The 19,965-nt window shown below is 45.1% G+C and overlaps 1 protein-coding gene across 3 annotated transcripts; it reads right to left on the bottom strand.

The window, feature by feature from the left end:
- Nucleotides 1–5,986: 5,986 nt before the first annotated feature.
- Nucleotides 5,987–19,897, bottom strand: LYAR (Ly1 antibody reactive). 3 transcript variants are annotated; one of them, XM_048510142.1, is made up of 9 exons: nucleotides 19,649–19,897; nucleotides 18,549–18,729; nucleotides 17,172–17,286; nucleotides 15,716–15,823; nucleotides 14,217–14,300; nucleotides 9,799–10,198; nucleotides 8,472–8,540; nucleotides 6,681–6,766; nucleotides 5,987–6,347 (listed from the first exon to the last, which is right to left on the bottom strand). In XM_048510142.1, the coding sequence occupies exons 2-9, from the start codon at nucleotides 18,668–18,670 to the stop codon at nucleotides 6,213–6,215; spliced, it is 1,119 nt and encodes a 372-aa protein (XP_048366099.1). In that variant the 5' UTR covers nucleotides 18,671–18,729; nucleotides 19,649–19,897; the 3' UTR covers nucleotides 5,987–6,212. The 3 variants fall into 3 exon arrangements, with proteins under 3 accessions (XP_048366099.1, XP_048366100.1, XP_048366098.1); XM_048510143.1 differs by having other exon boundaries at nucleotides 19,655–19,897; XM_048510141.1 differs by having other exon boundaries at nucleotides 19,724–19,896.
- Between the last annotated feature and the right edge of the window lie 68 nt (nucleotides 19,898–19,965).

Raw genomic sequence — 19,965 nt, 5'->3', positions numbered from 1 at the left:
AGCCATATAGGGCTTTTTCCAGGGTTGTTTTTGTTTGTTTGTTTTTGCTGATTTGGATTTACCAAATCTACAAGTCCAGTGTTTATAGAGATATAGCCTTAATTTTGTTATTAAGACCAAAAAGTATATTTCTTGGAATTAATGCTCAGTGCAGATGAAATTGGGAGTCCGTATGATAGATAAATGTACCTATCTACATTTATAATGTTTATAACTTGTTTGGGTGCTGTGTGGTTTCCGGGCTGTATGGCCGTGTTCTAGCAGCATTCTCTCCTGACGTTTCGCCTGCATCTGTGGCTGGCATCTTCAGAGGATCATCTGAAGATGCTCTGATGATCCTCTGAAGATGCCAGCCACAGATGCAGGTGAAACGTCAGGAGAGAATGCTGCTAGAACACGGCCATACAGCCCGGAAACCACACAGCACCCAAGTGATTCCGGCCGTGAAAGCCTTTGACAATACATTTATAACTTGTTTGTTGTTAAATTGTTTTGAGGTATTAATAAACAAATTTAAAACAAAAAGAAAACCAACTTGTGTTTTATAGATTACAGCAAGGCTTTTGACTGTGTAGATCATGAAAATCTATGGCTGGTTTTAAAGGAAATGGGCGTGCCACAGCATCTGATAGTTTTGATGTGCAACCTGTACTCTGTATGAGAGGTTACTGTTAGGGCAGAATATGGAGAAACAGAGTGGTTTCCAATTGGCAAATGTGTTAGACAAGAATTTGTTTTGTCTCCCTTTCTCTCCAATCTGCATGCAGAACGTATGGTAAGGGAAGCTGGATTAGATTTAGATGAATGTGAAAATTGCTGGAGATATGCTGATGATACTGTCAGAAAATAGTGAAGACTTGAAATGACTACTGCCGAAAGTTGAAGGAGAATGTGGCTAAGAGCACGTGAACTCTGATCTGCAGAGCAGGATTCGTGTCAGGCCTGAAGGCCTGAGCCAGTGCGGTAGGGAGTGGCGGGCACTTGCAAAGGGAACTGTGTTGCTTTCTTCTCTGCAAGTGTCTGGTTGTCAGGTTCCCACTGTCTGCGGCCTTGGAGCCAGGAAGAGCAGCACTTATCAGGTGTGAAGTGTTACCAGCTCTGTTATGCTTTGTTCTAGGGGAGAGTGTACTGTTTGGCTACAGGGGGGTGGAGAGCTTTGAGGGATATAGGCAAGTGATTTGTGTGGGATCTTCAGAATAATCTTTGCCAATGTTTATTTATTTATTTATTTTATTATTTACATTTATAAACCGCCCTCCCCGAAGGCTCAGGGCGGTGTCCATCAACACTAAAACAATTAAAACATCAAATACATAATTTACAATAAAATAATATATAAAATACTAAAACTACAGATGGCTTCAGCCTCTCCTTCCCCCTTTATGTACCCACGGGAGGCCAGATGTTCTTATGGCGGGGTTGACATCATCCCGGCTGGCCAAACGCCTGGCGGAACAGGTCTGTTTTACAGGCCCTGCGGAAACTTTGTAAGTCCTGCAGGGCCCTGATCTCACCTGGAAGCCTGTTCCACCAGGTAGGGGCCAGAGCCGTAAAGGCCCTGGCCTCTTTGTGAGAGGAGACAGCCCGGATCAGCCCTTTGGGGCCAGGGATCACCAGAAGGTCCGCCTCCGACGAGCGGAGGGGCCTAGAAGGGCGGTATAGGGAGAGACGGTCCCTCAGATAAGCAGGGCCAAGGCCGCGAATCGCTTTAAAGGTCACCTTTCAACTCAAGAGAGCCCAAGGTCACCTTTCAACTCAAAATAGAGACTTTAAAACAATTCTATAGTTTCTATTATTTTCGGACCCAGGGTCCCCACTCTTATCTGGTGAACCAGATTTATTTTTCCACTCTTAGATTCCTGCTGGGTGACTTTGGGCTAGTCCCAGTTCTCTCAGAACTCTGTCTGCCCCACCTACCTCACAAGGTGCCTGTCACGGGGAGAGGAAGGGGAAGGAGTTTACAAGAGAGAAAGCGGGGGCATAAATCCAAGCTCTTCTTCAAATAATGGAATAATTGTTTGGCCACATGTTGATGGGCCTCTGATAACAGTTCAGTTTCAGAAGGCCTTTGAGAAGCAATACGCCTACCTTCATAATTGAGATACTTGAACACCAAATATATAAGCTGTGGTTTAATCTTCTTTGGTTTTAGTGCTGATTGGTTCTTTAGGCTTTGTTGTTATTTAAACATCTGAAGTTCAAGGTGATGGGAGTGTTGGTATACTTTTGATTGTTGGTTGCAGGTTCTTTTATTACTGCTTGATTTAGCAGTATCTTCTTCATTTTGTTGTTTCAGGTATTATACTGTTTTGACCATTCTATCTAAGTACCTTGGAGTGCTTTTAAGCCGAAGGGGAAGGCATAATTCTTGTAAATAAATATTATAAAGACATCCATCTAGAATCTTGCATTTGCCTTGGAATTCTTACTGCTCCGACGAGTAGGAAGATGTCCTACTATATAAGGAAGCAAAGCTGTCGATTTATTCGTTGATATCGTCCCACACAATTGTCAACTTCTGGCGGACTGATTTCTAGGCACGGAAGAAAATATGCAGTTTACGGCCAGTCGTTACACAATTGTCAGAAGGTAGATTATCCACCCTACGGATGTTTCTATAAACACACAGGACTGGCAAGAAAGCTATAAGGCTCTCCTGACGCTCTGTCAACCAAGAACATGTGAGAAGAACTGGGCAATTACTGTGATACCTGTTGTAACCGATTAAGTAGAATCAGGAAGGGAAACGTTCCTGTAAGCAAGACAAGTACAGGACTCTGGTGCCCTCTGCAGTACAAGAGAGGAACAGAATGTGAACCCGGGTTTCATTCAGAGTTGGGAAATGGCAAATTCTAGGTCTGGTTTTTGCTGGCCTAATGGCCGTAATAAAACTGAACTGAACTAGGTCTGGTTTTATCAGGGAAGCTGCAAGACTGTGGGGCCTCCTAGGCCAGCGATGGCAAACCTTTTCGAGACCGAGTGCCCAAACTGCAACCCAAAACCCACTTATTTATCGCAAAGTGCCAACACGGCAATTTAACCTGAATACTGAAGTTTTAGTTTAGAAAAAACAGTTGGCTCCAAGGCGTGCGTTACTCGGGAGTAAGCTTGGTGGTAGTCAGTGGCTTTGCTTTGAAGCAACCATGCAACTCTTCCAACAGGTGAATCACGACCCTAGGAGGGTTTACTCAGAAGCAAGCCTCATTGTCAGCAACTGAGCTTACTCCCAGGTAAAGGATCACGCTTTAGTTCTTCGCATGAAAATCAGTGGGGTTTAACAGCGCTTCACAGGGTTACCTACACTGCTTCCCCAAAACTAGGTCTTAGGTTTAATGCTAATAATCGAGCCCAGTGGCCCAGGCCAGCCTAGTTGTGTGTGTTGGTGGGGGGGGGGGGGGACTCTGTTTGTGCATGTCCACAGAGAGGGCTCTGAGTGCCACCTCTGGCACCTGTGCCAAAGGTTCGCCACCACTGTCCTAGGTCATAAAGCTCTTTAAAGTGAATAACCATGTGAGCGCCCCCTTTTCCAGGATGGGCCACCTTGAACTTGTAGGTGCTGAGCTGCCCTCTTGGATCAAAAAAGAAGAGTTTGGGTTTATATCCCCCTTTCTCTCTGGTAAGGAGACTCAAAAAGACTTACAATCTCCTTTTCCTCCCCCCCCCCAATAAACACCCTGTGAGGTGGGTGGGGCTGAGAGAGCCCAAGGTCACCCAGCTGGCGTGGGTGGGAGTGCACAGGTTAATCTGAATTCCCCAGATAAGCCTCCACAGCTCAGGCGGCAGAGCGGGGAATCAAACCCGGTTCCTCCAGATTAGAGTGCACCTGCTCTGGCTCCTGTTACCTACTCTGTTCACAGACACTATTCTGGCTTCTATTCACAGGCTCTTTACTTCCATCAGGTAGCTAACAGCACTCCTGAAAGCTTGAGCCCTTGCATCACACCAACAACCCTCCCTCTTGTCCTGCTTCCCTTTTATCCCTCTTCCCTGGGAGCCTCCCATTCCAGCCTCCTAATGGCTGGTGAACTGTCTGTCTTGCCCTGCTGACCTGGTACTGGCTCTTCAGCCTTCCAGACCCTCCTCCTTGATCGCAGCCTGGCTAGGACTGTGCCAAGACCACCGCATTCTCTAAGGCTCCAGTGGGCTGCTAACTGCAACTTGGCCAGGGCTGTGCTCTCTGAGCTGCTGGGTCTTGTTCCTGCTGCTGAGGCTTTCCAGCCATTTCTCTGCAGTCTCGTCTGACCCCTGGCCTCCTGGAGGTCCCTGGTCCTTGTCGGGGGGGGGGGGGGGGTTATCTAGGTGATTGAGCTGAATTCCTGGAACCATGTAACTGCTTAAAGCAATGAATTGCTGCTGCTATTAAGATATATGCAACCAGCCTGCTATATGTATTCACTGCCATCTGCACATTCTTTTCTTGGTCTTTATGGCTTCACACACTTGTAGACAACTAAACTTCCCCTGGCCCCCCTGGCCCTTGGGAACAATGTTACATTTGTTATCTTGTGGGACAGGAAGCCAGGTGGCTGTCTCTTGCTATCTTCTGGCGACCCTGGGGTGCCTTATCTCCAAAGACTAGTTCTTCACAAATTCTTGGGGAAATGGGGTGTGTGTGTGCTCTGTGGGGAATGAAGGGGACTGTGGATGCCAGCTTTGTCAGAACTGGCTTTACCAGTGTGGTACTTTGATGCCTATTCAATAAACGTTACTGATCAATACCTCCGTTTATTGGCTTAAGGGTCTTGAGACCTAACATTAAACCAGTTCCCCCTGAACGCCATGCCTTCTCCCATTCCTACCACTATGGATGGATCTTCGGGCAGGGAGGATACTGACAATGGGAACCACAGGGACAATGGAGCCCAAGGTGCGGATGGCGGGGCTGTCGGGGGATGTCCTCGAGGGCCTTGCAGAAGGGCCCCCAGGAGGTACCCTAGACAACACGGGCGTGACCAGAATGGAAGAAACACCCTTGAGATCTTTCTGCTGGGAGTGAATTGGACATTCCTCTTCCCACTGGGCCTTGTGGCCTGAGCAGAGGAGATCGAAGGGGGAGAGATGCTGGAAAGCAAGCCGCAGGATCCCCTGTACAAGGGGAGGGGCCGGGGCGAGAGACAGCTTTCCTGCGATGGAGCCACGAAGAGCTGAGACAGAACCTCCAGCTTTTACAACAGCAGCTGATGGAGCTACGCTTGGTGCCCAGAGGCAGCCCAACCACCAGTGGTGGGGGCTCAACGACCCATATCTCTCGTGGCTGGGGTTGGCACTCAGGTCCTGCAAGCTCCCCAGGCTTCCGTCAAATGCCATCAGTCTGCACAAGGGCTCCAAATCTGCTCATGTTAGTTGTGACTGTCTTTTTGTGTTGAAGCAGACTTTCTCTGGCTCATAGCTGAGTGGTTTACTGATCCAGGGTATTTTATTTGACTGCATATGACAGTGGTGGCGAACCTATGGCACGGGTGCCAGAGGTGGCACTCAGAGCCCTCTCTGTGGGCACGCACAAACAGAGTCGCCCCCCGCCCCCAATCTAGGCTGGCTTGGGCCGCTGGGCTCAATTATTAGCATTAAACCTAAGACCTAGTTTTGGGGAAGCAGCATAGGTAACCCTGTTAAGAACTGTTAAACCCCACTGATTTTCATGCGAAGAACTAAAGCGCGATCCTTTACCTGGCAGTAAGCTTGGTTGCTGGCAATGGGGCTTGCTTCTGAGTAAACCCTCCTAGGTGATTCACCCGTTGGAAGAGTTGCATGGTTGCTTCAAAGCCAAGCCACCGACTACCACCAAGCTTACTCCCGAGTAACACACACCTTGGAGCCAACCGTTTTTTCTAAACTAAAACCTCAGTATTCAGGTTAAATTGCCGTGTTGCAATTTGGGCACTCGGTCTCGAAAAGGTTCGCCATCACTGGTATATGAAGTGCATCTGAATTATTTCCCCTCAACAACAGTAATATGATCAGATAAGAAAACCCATCACTCTACGGATACTTCAAGCAAGATTTTAATGGAGTTATTTGTTCTTTTACAAAAATATAAAATTTTAAAGTAACAAATATGTTGCATCATTTGAAGCAGCAGGTAAAAGACAATTCCTAGTCAAATACAGTAAGGTTTTTGCTGACATAAGTATCAAAACAATTGAAAGCCACCATTTCACATCTGATTGTAAAACTGGGCATACTGTGCAAAATTAGATCATTTGAACATAAAGCTATTTCACAAACCTAACCTTTTCCTTTAAAACTTTAAATTTAGGATTATTGTTGACTTTCTTATTAAATAAGGCCAGAATTTCCTCTTCAGACTTATGATGGTCACCTGCGACAGCATAAAACTGGGCTAAAACCTGTGCAATAAATAAAACACATATTTAATATGGGCCAGGAACACAACATGAAAAATCTTCCTCTAAAATCAATTTAAGCAGCATTTCTGGAATGTGGCAAACTAAAAATCTGCCTCCCGATAGAAAATTCTAGAAGGACTGCTCTTCTAATAAGCCCATGCTAAATGAAGGGTTCATATTTTGGTTCAAGTTCCACATTTTGTAAGCCATCACATCAGCATACATTGGTAGCTCTTCCACACAAAACGGACTGAAATGAACCCAGTCAACTCAAGACTGCCTTTGCAGGAGACCTCGTGGGCCAAATGCAAGCTGGGTTTCCGAAAGACATACCTTTTTCCTTAGTTTCTTAATTGAGATTTCATTGTCAGGTGCTTGCCTCAGAACTGCCTTTATGGTTCCTTTCCAATTGAATTTACCTGTAAAATTGGTAAGCATACACACCACACAGAGATTAAAATAAATATTTTTTTCAAAAAGTAGCACAAAAACCAATAATCGCGCAGGGTCCGCCGGCTGCCTGCTTGTTCTTCCTGGGCCTCGTTTGTGGTGGCTGAAACATTCGTACCAGCCACTGAGGCACTAGAAGACATGGAGAAACCTCACAGGATTTTATACATCAGAAATTGGGCCCTGAATCAAGTCTGGCTCTTTGAGGAGAGGTGTCTAGCCTTCTGCAGACCAGCCGAGAAAAAAACATTGGGTCACATCTTGGATGCCGTCCCCACAATTTAAGACCTATCAGAGCCCTCCCCTTGCACTTTAGAAAATTTCTAGTCTGAATGAATTCCCACATGTTGCCAGGAGTGTCAAGACTCCCCAGGCGGGAACGGGGTTGTGGCATCTGGAATTGCTCTGGTCGTTTTATAAACCTCACTGCTTTAGCTCGCCTGCCTGCTTTGGAACTACCTTCCCGCGGGATCTTCGAGAGCGTGGGTATCTGGTCTCCTGTGGGAGGAGATGGCTGTACCCACTTGTGAGAAATTCTGCTGATTAACTCAGCAGTGGACCTAAGAGGGAGAAGAGGGGTCAGATGACCCAGGTGCCACCTTCATGTGTCAAGTGGGAGGGGGGGGGCGCACTGGGCCGTGCTCCTGCCCTCCCCCCCCAAGGAGCAAGCAAGCAGCAGCAGCAGCTCACCTACCCACCACACACCAGCTTGCCAGCTGCTTCTTTAGATACCCACCCACCAACCAGTCTGCTGCACACTTCTCCAATGCCCACCAGGATGCGCCAGCAGAACACCGCCTTGATGCGATGTCAGGGGCAGGCCCAGGGCACCCAGCGAAGCCCAGCGCCCCTGCAGGCTATGCAGTGTGGCGGCAGAATGAATGACTGGGGGCCCTCGAGTGCAGCTGTGGGGTGGGGGAGTGGGTGCTGCTTTATGATGACAGCACAACCAGCATGTGTTTGCTCGGCTCTCTAACAAATTCTCTCGCATCAGTTCCATAGGAAAGGTTTTGTTCACTTGCAACTTCAAGCCACTTAAGTCATTATCATTTGCATTACATTTAACTTATACCAAAACTGCATGACTATCACTTTACAAAAACATCGATAGGCATTTTACAGAGCAGAATAAAAGAAAGATCCTTGCCCAGAGAGAATCAGAAACTGAATTTACTTGATGAGGGGCTCAAGGAAGAGGAATGGCTGACAGCCCAAGAGACAAGAGAAGCTGGCCAGAATATGCAGGGGGAATTACATGATTACCCTACACTTTTGCAAGTGTATAATACTAATACACATGCACTATACTGGCTGAGCTGCTTTGGTTCATAAATAACATCCCAAATGTTTAAATTATGTGACTTTCACATGTGCACATATAAAGTGCAGTCAAGCTGCAGTCAACTTATTGTGACCCAGGAGGGTTTTCAAGGCAAGAAAGTAACGGATGTGGTTGCTGGGCTCTGTATTACAACCCTGGACTCCCTTACTGGTTTCCCAACCAAATACGAACCAGGGCCAACCGTGCTCAGCTTCTGGGATCTGACAAGAGCAGGCTTGCTTGGGCCACCCAGGACAAGAGCCCTTAGGGGATGGGGCGGTTTTATAAATACAATTATAAATAAATAAATAAATAAATAAATATTATCACATAACATTTCATATTAAAGTTACCTTGATGTTCCCCCTCATTTTCTTCAGATCCTGGAAAGTTAATCCTATTTACTTCAATGCAAGACTCCTCTAAATTTACAAGGAGAGAACACATGAAGAAGTGTCAAAAGGATTCGCTCACACTGTGAAAATGGAAAGTTAAAGAGAGGATAATTTGACCAGGGTGGTCTCTACCCCAGCCGCCACCTGACAGACAGGCTTGAATTCCCAGTTGAGGCCTGAAGTAAATTGAGGGGGGAGAGGGGTGTTAGCTTTTACTAACTTTCTCAGATGGAATAAGGTTGTTCAGTAAAAGACTCGAGATCATTTTCAAGTATCACGAAGTTATAACATTTCAGAACAAGACAGAAGTCAAGAGAACAGTTATCAGCCAACTTGTGATTCCTGAGCTGAATCTTTTGGCTTTCCTCGGCCTTAGGAAACTCACAGGACTAAATGTTAACTGCCTCTGGACATTCCAGCCATTTAGCTTACTACCTTACAGTGGTGGCGAACCTTTGGCACTCCAGATGTTATGGACTACAATTCCCATCAGCCCCTGCCAGCATGGCCAATTGACCATGCTGGCAGGGGCTGATGGGAATTGTAGTCCTTAACATCTGGAGTGCCAAAGGTTCGCCACCACGGACCTATAACAACCTGTAAGCAAACACAGCTGTCTCTTTAAAGGGTTCATTGAAATTAGCCTGCTTTTTCCCAAAAGCCAGACTCCAATATACAAAATCTCCTGAGATTTCTTCCTGTCCACTCAACAGGAGACACAAACCCTGTCTACAAACATATACTGCTTTAGCCTGTTTACTTGCAAGCCAAATTCTGAGACAGGATCTCTCTCTCTCTCTCAGCCCCTATCTGACAAGAGTTGACAGCCCCTTGTTCCCCCCCCCCCAACCCCTTTTAGCTTCTTCAGCCATCTGCCGGCCGTGATTGGCTGTTAAGTGCTCTGTGTGTGCACACACTAAACAGGCATACAGGGGACTGGTAATTGACAGAAGGAAGGCCCCTCTGTCTGTCACAAGATGGATGGGATTTAGGAGCACCAAAATAAAACATAGCAAAGCTGAACGATGCCCTTGTTGTTCTGCCTGACTTTGCTTCATCAAAGCCTCTAATGAGAAGGACATTCAGAAACTGGATTGCACCACTGTTCCAAGATGGGAGCAAGATGCCCCTCACCACACCTTCCCTTCCTTGTGTTCAATTTGACCAGCTTAATTAAAAACAGCACAACACATCACTATTTAATTTTACAACAACAAAATATCTCTTGTTTTAAGATGCTGACATTTCTCACAAACAGAAGTAACATGAAATGCCACTTCTATACCTCCTGAGGGGATGTACTTGCATTTCTTGGCCTTGGGCCCTGCTGCCTTTTCTGCAAGAAGGCCGCAGCCGTTCGCTTCTGCGTCAATCGCTTGTCGCTTTTTCTTTGTCACCTTCGTACAACTGCTCTGAAATACTTTCTCGTCCTCTTCCTCCCACTTTTTTTTCTTAGCCTTTTTGACTTTTAAAGGTTGTAAGCTGTCCTGTTGACTTTGTAGACGTAATTCTTTCTTCTCCTTCTTGTCCTTTCGCCTCTCTTCTCTTTGCTCCCTTCTGCTCTTGTTTTTTGCTGATGGTCCTGTGTTTGCTGCATCCTCTTCACAGAGCCTTGACGCAACGTCACTTTTTTCACTCTGATTTCCAACTGCAACTGGCCCCTTCTCCTGTTTTTCACTTGGTTCCTTTAAATAGAGAAGACAAGAAGGGCACACACTTCACCATAACTGGGCTGCTCTGTCAAGAGGGAAGGGAAATTTCTGCAGTCACCCAAGTAGCCAGAACGAGGACTACAGGGACAACCCGCTAAGTTATGTTGTTGTTAAAGCAGTAAAATCAGGTTTGGTTTGACAGAATAGTAAGTATTGCCTATATTTCGATTTTTCCAAAAAGGTTTGGATTTTTTCTTGGAAAAAAACAGGAAGATTTTTTAGATGGCTTGAAATGTTGGCCCCACTAGCAACACGACACACTCATCTCAAATAATCACCACCATTTTGGTTTGAATGCATCATCCTTAAGGAGGGCTGGCTTTGGAAGATCTGTTCCACTGACAGTGTGTTCCTATCCAGGACAGTGCTGTTGAGAAGGTCCCCCCACCCACATTCCAACTGACATTTTTTTAAAGACAAGGACGCATCAGGGCCCTGTGACATGTACTGTCATGTATTCAATTCAATAAGCCTTTATTGACATATACGATAGTATAAAAATATATATACAATAGTATACACAATAGTATAAAAATACAGTTCCAGTTAAAAAGTGAATAGTAAAAAACTTCGCGTTTGTCATACATTCAGTTTACAAATTTCTGACAAAAACTTTGCCACTATAAGGCAACAATGAAAATCCTGACAATTTAAAAGCATAACTACTTTATCTGATTCAGTATAATCAATTATAGGGTCTATAGCTTGGGATAGCAGGCTGGATCGGAGTTCTTGGTATAATACGAAGTTCAGGAGAATGTGTGGGATGGAATCCAGCTGTCCTATGCTACAGGTACAGAACCTCTTATCGCTTGGAAGACCTTTAAGTCTTCCTCTATGTAGCGGAGATGGCATGATGTTAAATCTAGCCAGCATATAGGCTCTCCTCTGTATGGGATTTGTGAGCAGCTGTAATATAATAATAATAGGCTGGAGTATCCCTGGGTGAAAGGAATTGACATATTTGTTGGTGAACAAGATTTTATTTGCTTAGAAGCTCTGCAGTTGTTGATGAGTCCATTGCTAACAGCCTCTCTTTAATGAGGTCAAAGCTGTTTCCAGTAAAGGTTAGAATATTGGAAAGGAGTCACTGTCATAAACTCAGTTCCCCGATCTTTGCTGTAACTATTGTGCACCATTTTGAATGGTGGAGTTCACTCAAGGTAAGTTGGGTCAATGAGTTTCTGGAGCTTCAGTAGTGAATATTTAACCAGAATTTTATAATGATTAGCCAAATAGTGGCCTCTATAGAATATTGGCCAGATTCTAAACATAAGACTGCGTATGGGACGCAGTTTGGCACACCAAGTAATTTGTGCAAGAATTTGGAGTGGAATGATTTGATAATGCTGTTATTCGGAATTAGCCAAATAGGAGCTCCATAGAGTAGCTGTGCTTTCACCTTCGCTTGAAAGACTTGCAGAGCTGGGGGAATATATTGGTTACCCCTGGAGTAATAGAACCTCTTAATGGCGCTTATACTTGATTGAGCCCGGGCCAGTGCATATTTTAGATGAGTGGACCATGACAGGTTGTTGTTAAACCAGAGTCCTAAATATTTGAAAGTTGTTACTTGCTCGATATAATGGCCCTTTATCTTCCAGGTTTGCTTTTTGTTACTTTTCCCAAAGACCAGAATCTTAGTTTTATCATAGTTCACCTGCAAGTCATTTGTCTTGCAGAAGTCGACAAATTTATGCAGGAGTCTTGTTAAACCCACACGAGTGAGGGACAGTAGGGCTGCATCATCCGCAAATAGCAGAAGAGGGACATGCTTTGGGCCGATCTTAGGGCTATGCCCGTCCACTGTCAGGTAATCTGTCTGGAGATTTTTGCCTGACAACCGGGGGGGCATACATTGAAAATGCTGGGGGGAAGAATTAGGACTAATAAAAGGAAACACTTCTTCACGCAATGTGTGATTGGTGTTTAGAATATGCTGCCGCAGGAGGTGGTGATGGCCACTAACCTTTAAAAGGGGCTTAGACCCTTTTAGATCCTGCTTTGGCCTCATTTCCCCCTCCCCGGGCCCTTCTTGGGGGGTGGGACCACATGGGGAACCCCAGCAGTGTCACCTTGGGTTGCAGACCCCCCAGCAGCCCCACTGAGCTCCAGGGGCTTTCCTGCCGGATGGCAGCCTGGCTGAGTGCAGGTGAGAAAGACGATGTCAGGTTTTAAAGGAGTTATTACCTGCAGCCCTGCAAGGTTGCACTCGTCAGGGCTGTTTAATGGGGCAGTGGGGTGGGTGGGAATTGTTTGCTTCTGCATTGCCAAGGAGGGCAGGAGCGCATGGGGAAAGCCTTGCACGTGGATTTTGGAAGGTTTACTTCAGAGTAAGCCAGTGGAGGGTAAGCTTTATTTATTTATTTATAATTGGTTTTATATACCGCCCCTCCCTCGAAGGGCTCTGGGCAGTGAACAACACAATAAAACAATAGTTACAATAAAAACCCCATTAAAACCCCCATTAAAGCTTGTAGATCATGGAAGGAAGGGAGGCCGGGATCATCCTCCGCCATGGTTGTTGCGGGTTGCCAACTCTCGGCAGGCAAATCCCAGGACATTTGGGGGGAGATTCTCAGAAGCTGTGGCTTTTGGGACCAGGGCGGGGGGCCCCCTGGAAGTTGACAACCCATTAAAGGCACCAATTTTGATCCACCACCCAAGTGGATTTGAGGGGGTTCTTTTTTTGGGGGGGGGATCAGTGTCTTTCAACACAAGAAAAGAGAAATGTGTGAAATGGGGATTCTATTGCTGGTCATTTGAATCATGTACAAAACAACATACTTTTTTAAAAAAAACCCTTTTTTTTTTGCTTTGATAGGTAAAAATGGGCCACAAAGAAGGGAACTTCTCCCTGCATAAGAATAAGAACATAAGAACAAGCCAGCTGGATCAGACCAGAGTCCATCTAGTCCAGCTCTCTGCTACTCGCAGTGGCCCACCAGGTGCCTTTGGGAGCTCACATGCAGGATGTGAAAGCAATGGCCTTCTGTGGCTATTGCTCCCGAGCACCTGGACTGTTAAGGCATTTGCAAGCTCAGATCAAAGACAGTGTTATCTTCATTTTAGAAGTCAAAAAGTATTTGCGGCTGCAAATGTTTTCTTTTCAGTGGAAAACGGGTCCAAATGGCTCTTTGGGTGTTAAAGGTTGCCAACCCCTGATCCAGACTAAACAGCTGTAACATGCTCTACAAAAGCTTCCCCTCAAAACCAATTCAGAATCTCCAGTTGGTGCAGAACGCTGTAGTTCAGCTAATAACTGGAGCTAGATGGAGCATGTGTATTACTCCCATTCTACAATCACTCCAATGGCTGCAGGTCAGTTATTGGGCTCAATTTAAGGTACTGGCTATCACATTCATTGGATGCTAATATCTGCGACGCAGGCTCTTCACCTATGCAGGTCATGACAGCTGCGATCATCTGAGCCAGGTCTTCTGCAAGATCAACAACTGCCCGTACACGTGCCTTCTTTGTTGTGGTCCCTATCTTACGGAATGGCCTACCTGTGGCGCTCAAGACGACTCCCACTGCAAAACTTCTGCAAAACTCAATTATTCAGACTGGTCTAGACTACTGTGTTTAGCTTGCTGAAACTAGAACCCTGTAATTCTTGCATCAGTTAAATGTATCATGTTAAGGCTCCTGCTTTGGTTCAGTTCTGTTTTTAGACTTCTGATCGGTTCGACAACCTAATACCACAGCCCTGTCCCATCCCATCAACTACTCTGACTCACTCTGGGTAATCTGCCTTGACTCAAGATGAAAAAGGTGGACTATAAATGAGATAAGCAAACAAACAAATAAATAAAAGAAAGCATTATGCCGAGCTGCACCCAGCGATGGCTAGAGAAGTGATATGTAACCAGAAAGCAAGACCATCTTTCCTTTTAAACATGTTAAATGCCTGTTAATATCATGCTGAGCGGCATAAACACCTATGAGGATGTCTTTTTAGATTTTAGAATAGATAATTTGACTTGCTTACCTTTTTAGTGGCTTCTGAAAAGATATCCCACACCTGATCTTGTAGAATAGCATTATGTATTTTCAAACTGTTGTTCATCCAGTTCTGTTGAGAAGGGATGCAGAAGAAAACTTCTATCCACCAAATATGTCATAAACAACAAACAGCAAAAGGATCGGTGTATACTTCCATTTCTTAGGCAACTGCTAACAGCCAGCTATGTATGTGGAATAACCCTCTGTTGTGTAACAATTTATGGAAGTGATATATCAAATAATCCTCCATATCTAGGAGTCTGGCATAAACGACGCAGACAGCCCCCAACTGTCTGAAGTCTGCAAATACCTTTAGAATCCTGACAGAGGATTGGGGGGGGGGGGGGACCACCTCAAAATGGCTGCCAAGAGAGGCAGAGCCAACCACAAAAATGTCAGGGAACAAAGTTATGCATAAATGTGAAAGTAACTCTTCAACGATTTGAGCAGAAGCTCTGCTTAACAACCCTTTTCCTTGCAAAGCCAATCAAATCCCCAGTGGCCGAAGTTCCACCTGGCCACTTTCTAAAAACACAGGCAAAGCTGTCATTGGGTGCCAAGAGCCCTGTGATAGACTGACTCATATAATTTCCCCTTTTCCAAACTAATAGTGGCTAATGAGCCCTCCGGGGGAGGGCGGTATAAAAATGCAATAATACATAAATAAATAATACACAGGAAGGCAGATCACAAGCAGAGGGTGGTGAGCCCCAACCCCCAATCTTAGTTCCCGTCTAACATAAAAGCTTTATTCAGAAACCACTGCATTTTATACAGTTTTGGAATTAACAACAGAGTGATTTTTAATCAACATTCCTGCTCTACTAAGACAGGCTTTGACCCTTTTGCTACTCACTTCCATAACTGCCAAGGCAAAGAAATTAAGCACAGGGCTACAGAACTTGAATGTTCCCATACACCCAGCACTTCCATTGTATCCACTGATGCAGCATCTAATCGGAAGGGGAAATGTGCATAGCGGCAGCAAGAGGAGCAGGCAACACTAGGAGGCAGTGGAGGCCAGGCAGCTGGTAAGGCCAACCACCTGATTTTGACATAAGAGTTAAAAGATTTGAGTTCAGAAGAAGTTTGGATTTATACAACCCATTTCTCTCCTGTAAGGAGATGCAAACAGCTTACAAACTCCTTTCCCTTCCCCTTCCGCAACACACTCTTTGTGAGACACATGGGACTGAGAGTTCTGAGAGAACTGGGACTACCCCAAGGTCACCCAGCAGGCTTCATGTGGTAGAGTAGGGAATCAAACCCAGTTCTCTAGATCAGTCTGCCACTCATATGGAGCAGTGAATCAAACTTGATTCTCCAGATTAGAGTCCGCCGCTCTTGACCACTACACCAAATACAGGGGCTTTACATGCTCTCTTTTATACTGACTTGCCAATTGCAGGACTTACCTGTGTAATAGATAATTTTTGTGGCATGCTCTAGACAACCGTTTCCTCAGTTAATCTTGGTTCTGCTTACCTGAAACTTTCCCTTTTTCCTTGGAATATTGTCAAAGGCATACATTTGCTGTAAGATATCTCGAACTTTGGGGTTAATGTTTGTTTTTTCCATTGCTACATGAATCTTCTGTAAGGAGAAAGAAAAACAGTCTTCAACAGCACATTTTGGTACAGTAGAATCAAACTTATGCTCAAAACCTGTAAGAACCACCAAAGGCTCCAGACAGCTACCTTTCTATTCCTTATACCCACATGGGACCAAGATGATTTCCCAAAATTATAAAAAAACAAAAACCTGATATTGGGCCTGATTTGACTTGAAGACCAGATTTATCACTTAGTATTCTGTAAAATCAACCTTCCACGAAGTGTATAATAAATTCTTCTTCCTTCGCTCCATTTCAGCTAAAGCATCCTAAAGACCTGAATTCAAATGTGACAAATGACAGTAGCCAAAAAAAGGTTTTTTTCTTACATCTAGTGCTTGTAAACACCTGAACAAACACCTTCAACCACGCCCCCACACCCCTCTGCCCAAGACACATAACCTTAGGCAATACTACTGGAAAGTAGAGAAGACATATTTTTGAGGAAGTACCCTGTGGCTATTTCCCATCTAGCACGCGGATTCATTCTGGAAGCACTGGTCTAAGGAACAGTAACTTTGAATTCTAGCTCTAAGTACCCTTAAAACTCCCACTTCAAGAAGACATGAGGTGAAGCCAGGTTCATTAAGAGGTCCCACTAAAGGTCCATCGCATTAACTGCAAATTTAAGTACGTGAGGGCATTCACATGCCCCTAAAGAGTTCTGCTTGTGACTCCGTTACCTTACACCAATATAAATAAGGGCACAGAGAAAAGAGCAATCTGGAATTTCAAACTTGGCAAGAGTTGGTTCTTCACAACCAAGGATGAAATTTGATTGTACTTTAGATAACACATGAACTAGACAATTGTCCCAATGTGCTGGTTCATGCTGGGGGAAATGAAAATTGGTATTTTTCTTCAATATTTAAACAGTGTTACCATACCATCAAGTGATAGTTGACTTATGGAAATTCATAGGGTTTTCAACCCAAGAGATGTTGGGAGGTAGTTTGCTTTTGCCTGCCTCTGCATCATACCCCAAGTTTTCCTTGGAGGCCTCCCATCCAAATACTTCCCAGGGTCGAGGCTCAGAATATGTGAGTGGCCCATGGCCACCTAGCAAGTTTCAATGGCAGAGTGGGGATTTGAACCTGAGGCCCCTTCCGCACACGCAAAATAATGCTTTTTCAAACCACTTTCACAACTGTTTGCAAGTGGATTTTACTATTCCGCTCAGCTTCAAAGAGCACTGAAAGCAGTTTGAAAGTGCATTATTCTGCATGTGCGGAATGAGCCTGAGATTTCCAGGCCCTAGTCTACCATTTTAACCACTACACACACGGGCTCTGTTACCACACTTGCACGTGATTGTTCTGTGAGTTTTACCTGCATCCATTCCTGCTGTTTCACATCTCCTTTATGAGTTTTGCCTTCATATCCCTTGCCACCGTACTTCTGGTCTTCACTCACACACTTCACGTGAGATTTATAATCGTCGCCCCTTTGAAAAGAAGAATGTATACGAAGCAACTGATTTATGCAGATTGCATTTGCAACACAGTACTTCAGGGGAAAATGCTTTCAGACATGAAACGGCATGAAGGAAGCCTGACAGGGCATCAGAACACTGGTAACCCCTTCAGGCTCTCAGATACGGACTTATCCCAACTGGACTGCAGTCCTATGAAGAGTTTGACATGCCCTGACCTCAATCAGTTAGTCCTAATTGACTTTGTTTAGGAAGCTGCACAAGAGCTGATTTATGAAGCACTCTTTGCTCTACTGTGGACATGATCAATAATGATGCTTATGCTGTGCTAGCCAATTTAAAAGTTTTAGTCCTTCCAGACCTGTGTGAGCTTGCTGCATGAGCAAAGACCTGGGTCTAAAGAAAGACTCCCTTGTCCCTGGCTGATTCCGCATGGGCCAAAAACAGCAGTGTGAAAACAGTATAAACCCTTTTACACCATTTTAAACCCTTTTACACCATTTTCACACTGCTGTTTTTGGCCCATGCGGAATCAGCCCCCGTTTCCCAGCAGAATGCAGGAGTGTGACTTAGGCTGCGGTATTTTCAAAATCCACAGGATCTCTTTTATTAGGACCAGTCAAACTTTCAGAAATCCCATATACAGATCATCCCAGATCACCTCTCTCACTCTGTGAAATCACATATTTGCACAGCCAGCGGCCCAGAACAGATGACCCTCTGGTATACAGACTGTGTTACAGATCATGGGAAGAGATCTTCCTCCATACTGAAAGTAAAAGGCTAGGAAAATGCTGCTGTCAGACAAATGCCACTAGTATCTCAACATTCAATTTGCTGCCTTCTCCTTATAGTAAAAAGAACAGTGGAGGGATGAGCTAGCACATGATTGTTCTAAAACACAATAACAAGGAGAAACATCTGAACAGTTCCCTCCAGTGGAAATGCGACTTTTGAACTAAGGAAGAGTAACTAGTTGTGGTGGGTTTCCCAGGCTGTGTGTAACAGACTTACCTCTGAAGATGCCAGCCACTTACCTCTGAAGATGCCAGCCACAGATGCAGGTGAAACATTAGGAACAGGATCTACCAGATCACAGCCACACAGCCCAGAAAACCCACAACAACCAGTTGAATCCAGCCATGAAAGCCTTCGACAATACAAGGAAGAGTAATTTTAACATGTGGCTTTCCATGTGCATTACTTGTTTTCACTGAGGATGACTGTTAGCGGGGACCCGGTTTCATTATGTACCATACAGTGAAGCAACCTACCAGAAATCTTTGCCACAATCCATACAGGAAAGGTATTCACAATGCCGGCACATATTCACGTGCTTTTCAACCTGCCCCTTCTTCACAGATTCCCCACAACTGTTGCATGTAAAAACCACCATTTCGGAGACTGGATCTGTTTCTTCAAAGATTATGAAAATGGTTTCTTTTCCAGAAAATTCTAGAAACAATTTTAAAAAATGTATTAAGTGTGGCATGACATTTTAGCAATGGTTACTTAAATTTACCAGCAAAATGTTACTACAAAGATCTGAATATACCTCCTCAAATAGAAAATTATTAAATTAACATTTAACAAATCAGTACTACTGAGAGGCAGAGCCACCATGAATGTATCTTTTTTTACTGTCAAGTCATATTTTTTATTTTATTTATTTGTTAGATTTATTGGCTGCCTCACCCCCGAAGGATTTGACGCGGCTCACAATGTAGCTGTTCTCAGTGACAGCAAATAAATACAAAAGTATAGCAAATAAATACAAAAGTATCGTTACCAACTCTGGCAATAAAATCTCTCGCTAGCACTAAGTCAATATTTGGGAAGTCTAGCTAGATCTCAAAATAAGTAGATAATTGCGACCAGTGCAAACTCTGCGTGGCTCGATCTGAGGTAGACATTTACTACCGTATTATATCCTCAACAGGGTATAGATCTATCCTACTACACGGGATGCAGTGCATGGACTTAGTGCCAGAAAGCAGAATATACAGTTACAGATATTATAGCGACACATGAATGGCGACACCTCCGGCAGGGCTGCCATGGGCATGGGTTCAAAAAAATGGTGCCCGGGGCAAGCAACGAAATTGCCCCTCTCCGACTACGCTGCCCCAGCGCGACCTCCACAGTGGGGCAGCCGAATTGGGGGGGGGGGGGACGAGGAGGGTGTCAAGCTACATGGATGTGTTGACTAACAGACAGACATTGTGGGAAGGAAGAGAAAGAAAAGAAACAGTAAGGAAGAGACACTTGGGAGGAATGGAAGGTCAAGAAGGAAGGTCAAGAAGGAAAATGAAGGAAGAAAGAAAAGAAGGACGGAAGAGCAATGGGGGAGAGAGCAGCCCAAGTGTGCGCGCACGTTCACTGTATCCACACGTGGCGTCTAACTAGCAAACGTTGTTAAGGCGGGAGGTGGCTCCCGTCGCCCACTCACTCAGAGCGGCCTTCCGTGTCACGCGCTGCAGCCCATTCAGACGTGCGCGTAACCAGAACCCCGACCACGGGCTTCCCGTACTCTTCTTCTTCTCCCAGGAGATTCGTGCGGCTGCTTCCGACCATAGAAAACATCACCTCCCCCCCCGACGGCCGGAAGTTCCGGCAGAGAGACGCCGCTCCGCCCTGGATAGCTCTGTGACCCAACCACCACTCCTTGAGTCAGCCAAGGGCCAGGGAAAG

This window comes from Sphaerodactylus townsendi, linkage group LG10 (assembly GCF_021028975.2).
Source record: "Sphaerodactylus townsendi isolate TG3544 linkage group LG10, MPM_Stown_v2.3, whole genome shotgun sequence".
NCBI classification, from domain to species: Eukaryota; Metazoa; Chordata; class Lepidosauria; order Squamata; family Sphaerodactylidae; genus Sphaerodactylus; species Sphaerodactylus townsendi.
The sequence above is the reverse complement of the archived record's forward strand: the minus strand, read 5'-3'. Positions and strand labels throughout refer to the sequence as shown.

What these genes read in the sequence shown, in the direction of transcription:
- LYAR (XM_048510142.1), bottom strand. Translation starts at nt 18,670, where the DNA reads ATGGTGGTTTTTACATGCAACAGTTGTGGGGAATCTGTGAAGAAGGGG. An exon ending in GATTGTGGCAAAGATTTCTG is followed by an intron (nt 17,287 to 18,548) that starts GTAGGTTGCTTC and finishes TTCTTTTCAAAG; the next exon opens with GGGCGACGATTATAAATCTC. An exon ending in TTTCAGAAGCCACTAAAAAG is followed by an intron (nt 10,199 to 14,216) that starts GTAAGCAAGTCA and finishes CTCTATTTAAAG; the next exon opens with GAACCAAGTGAAAAACAGGA.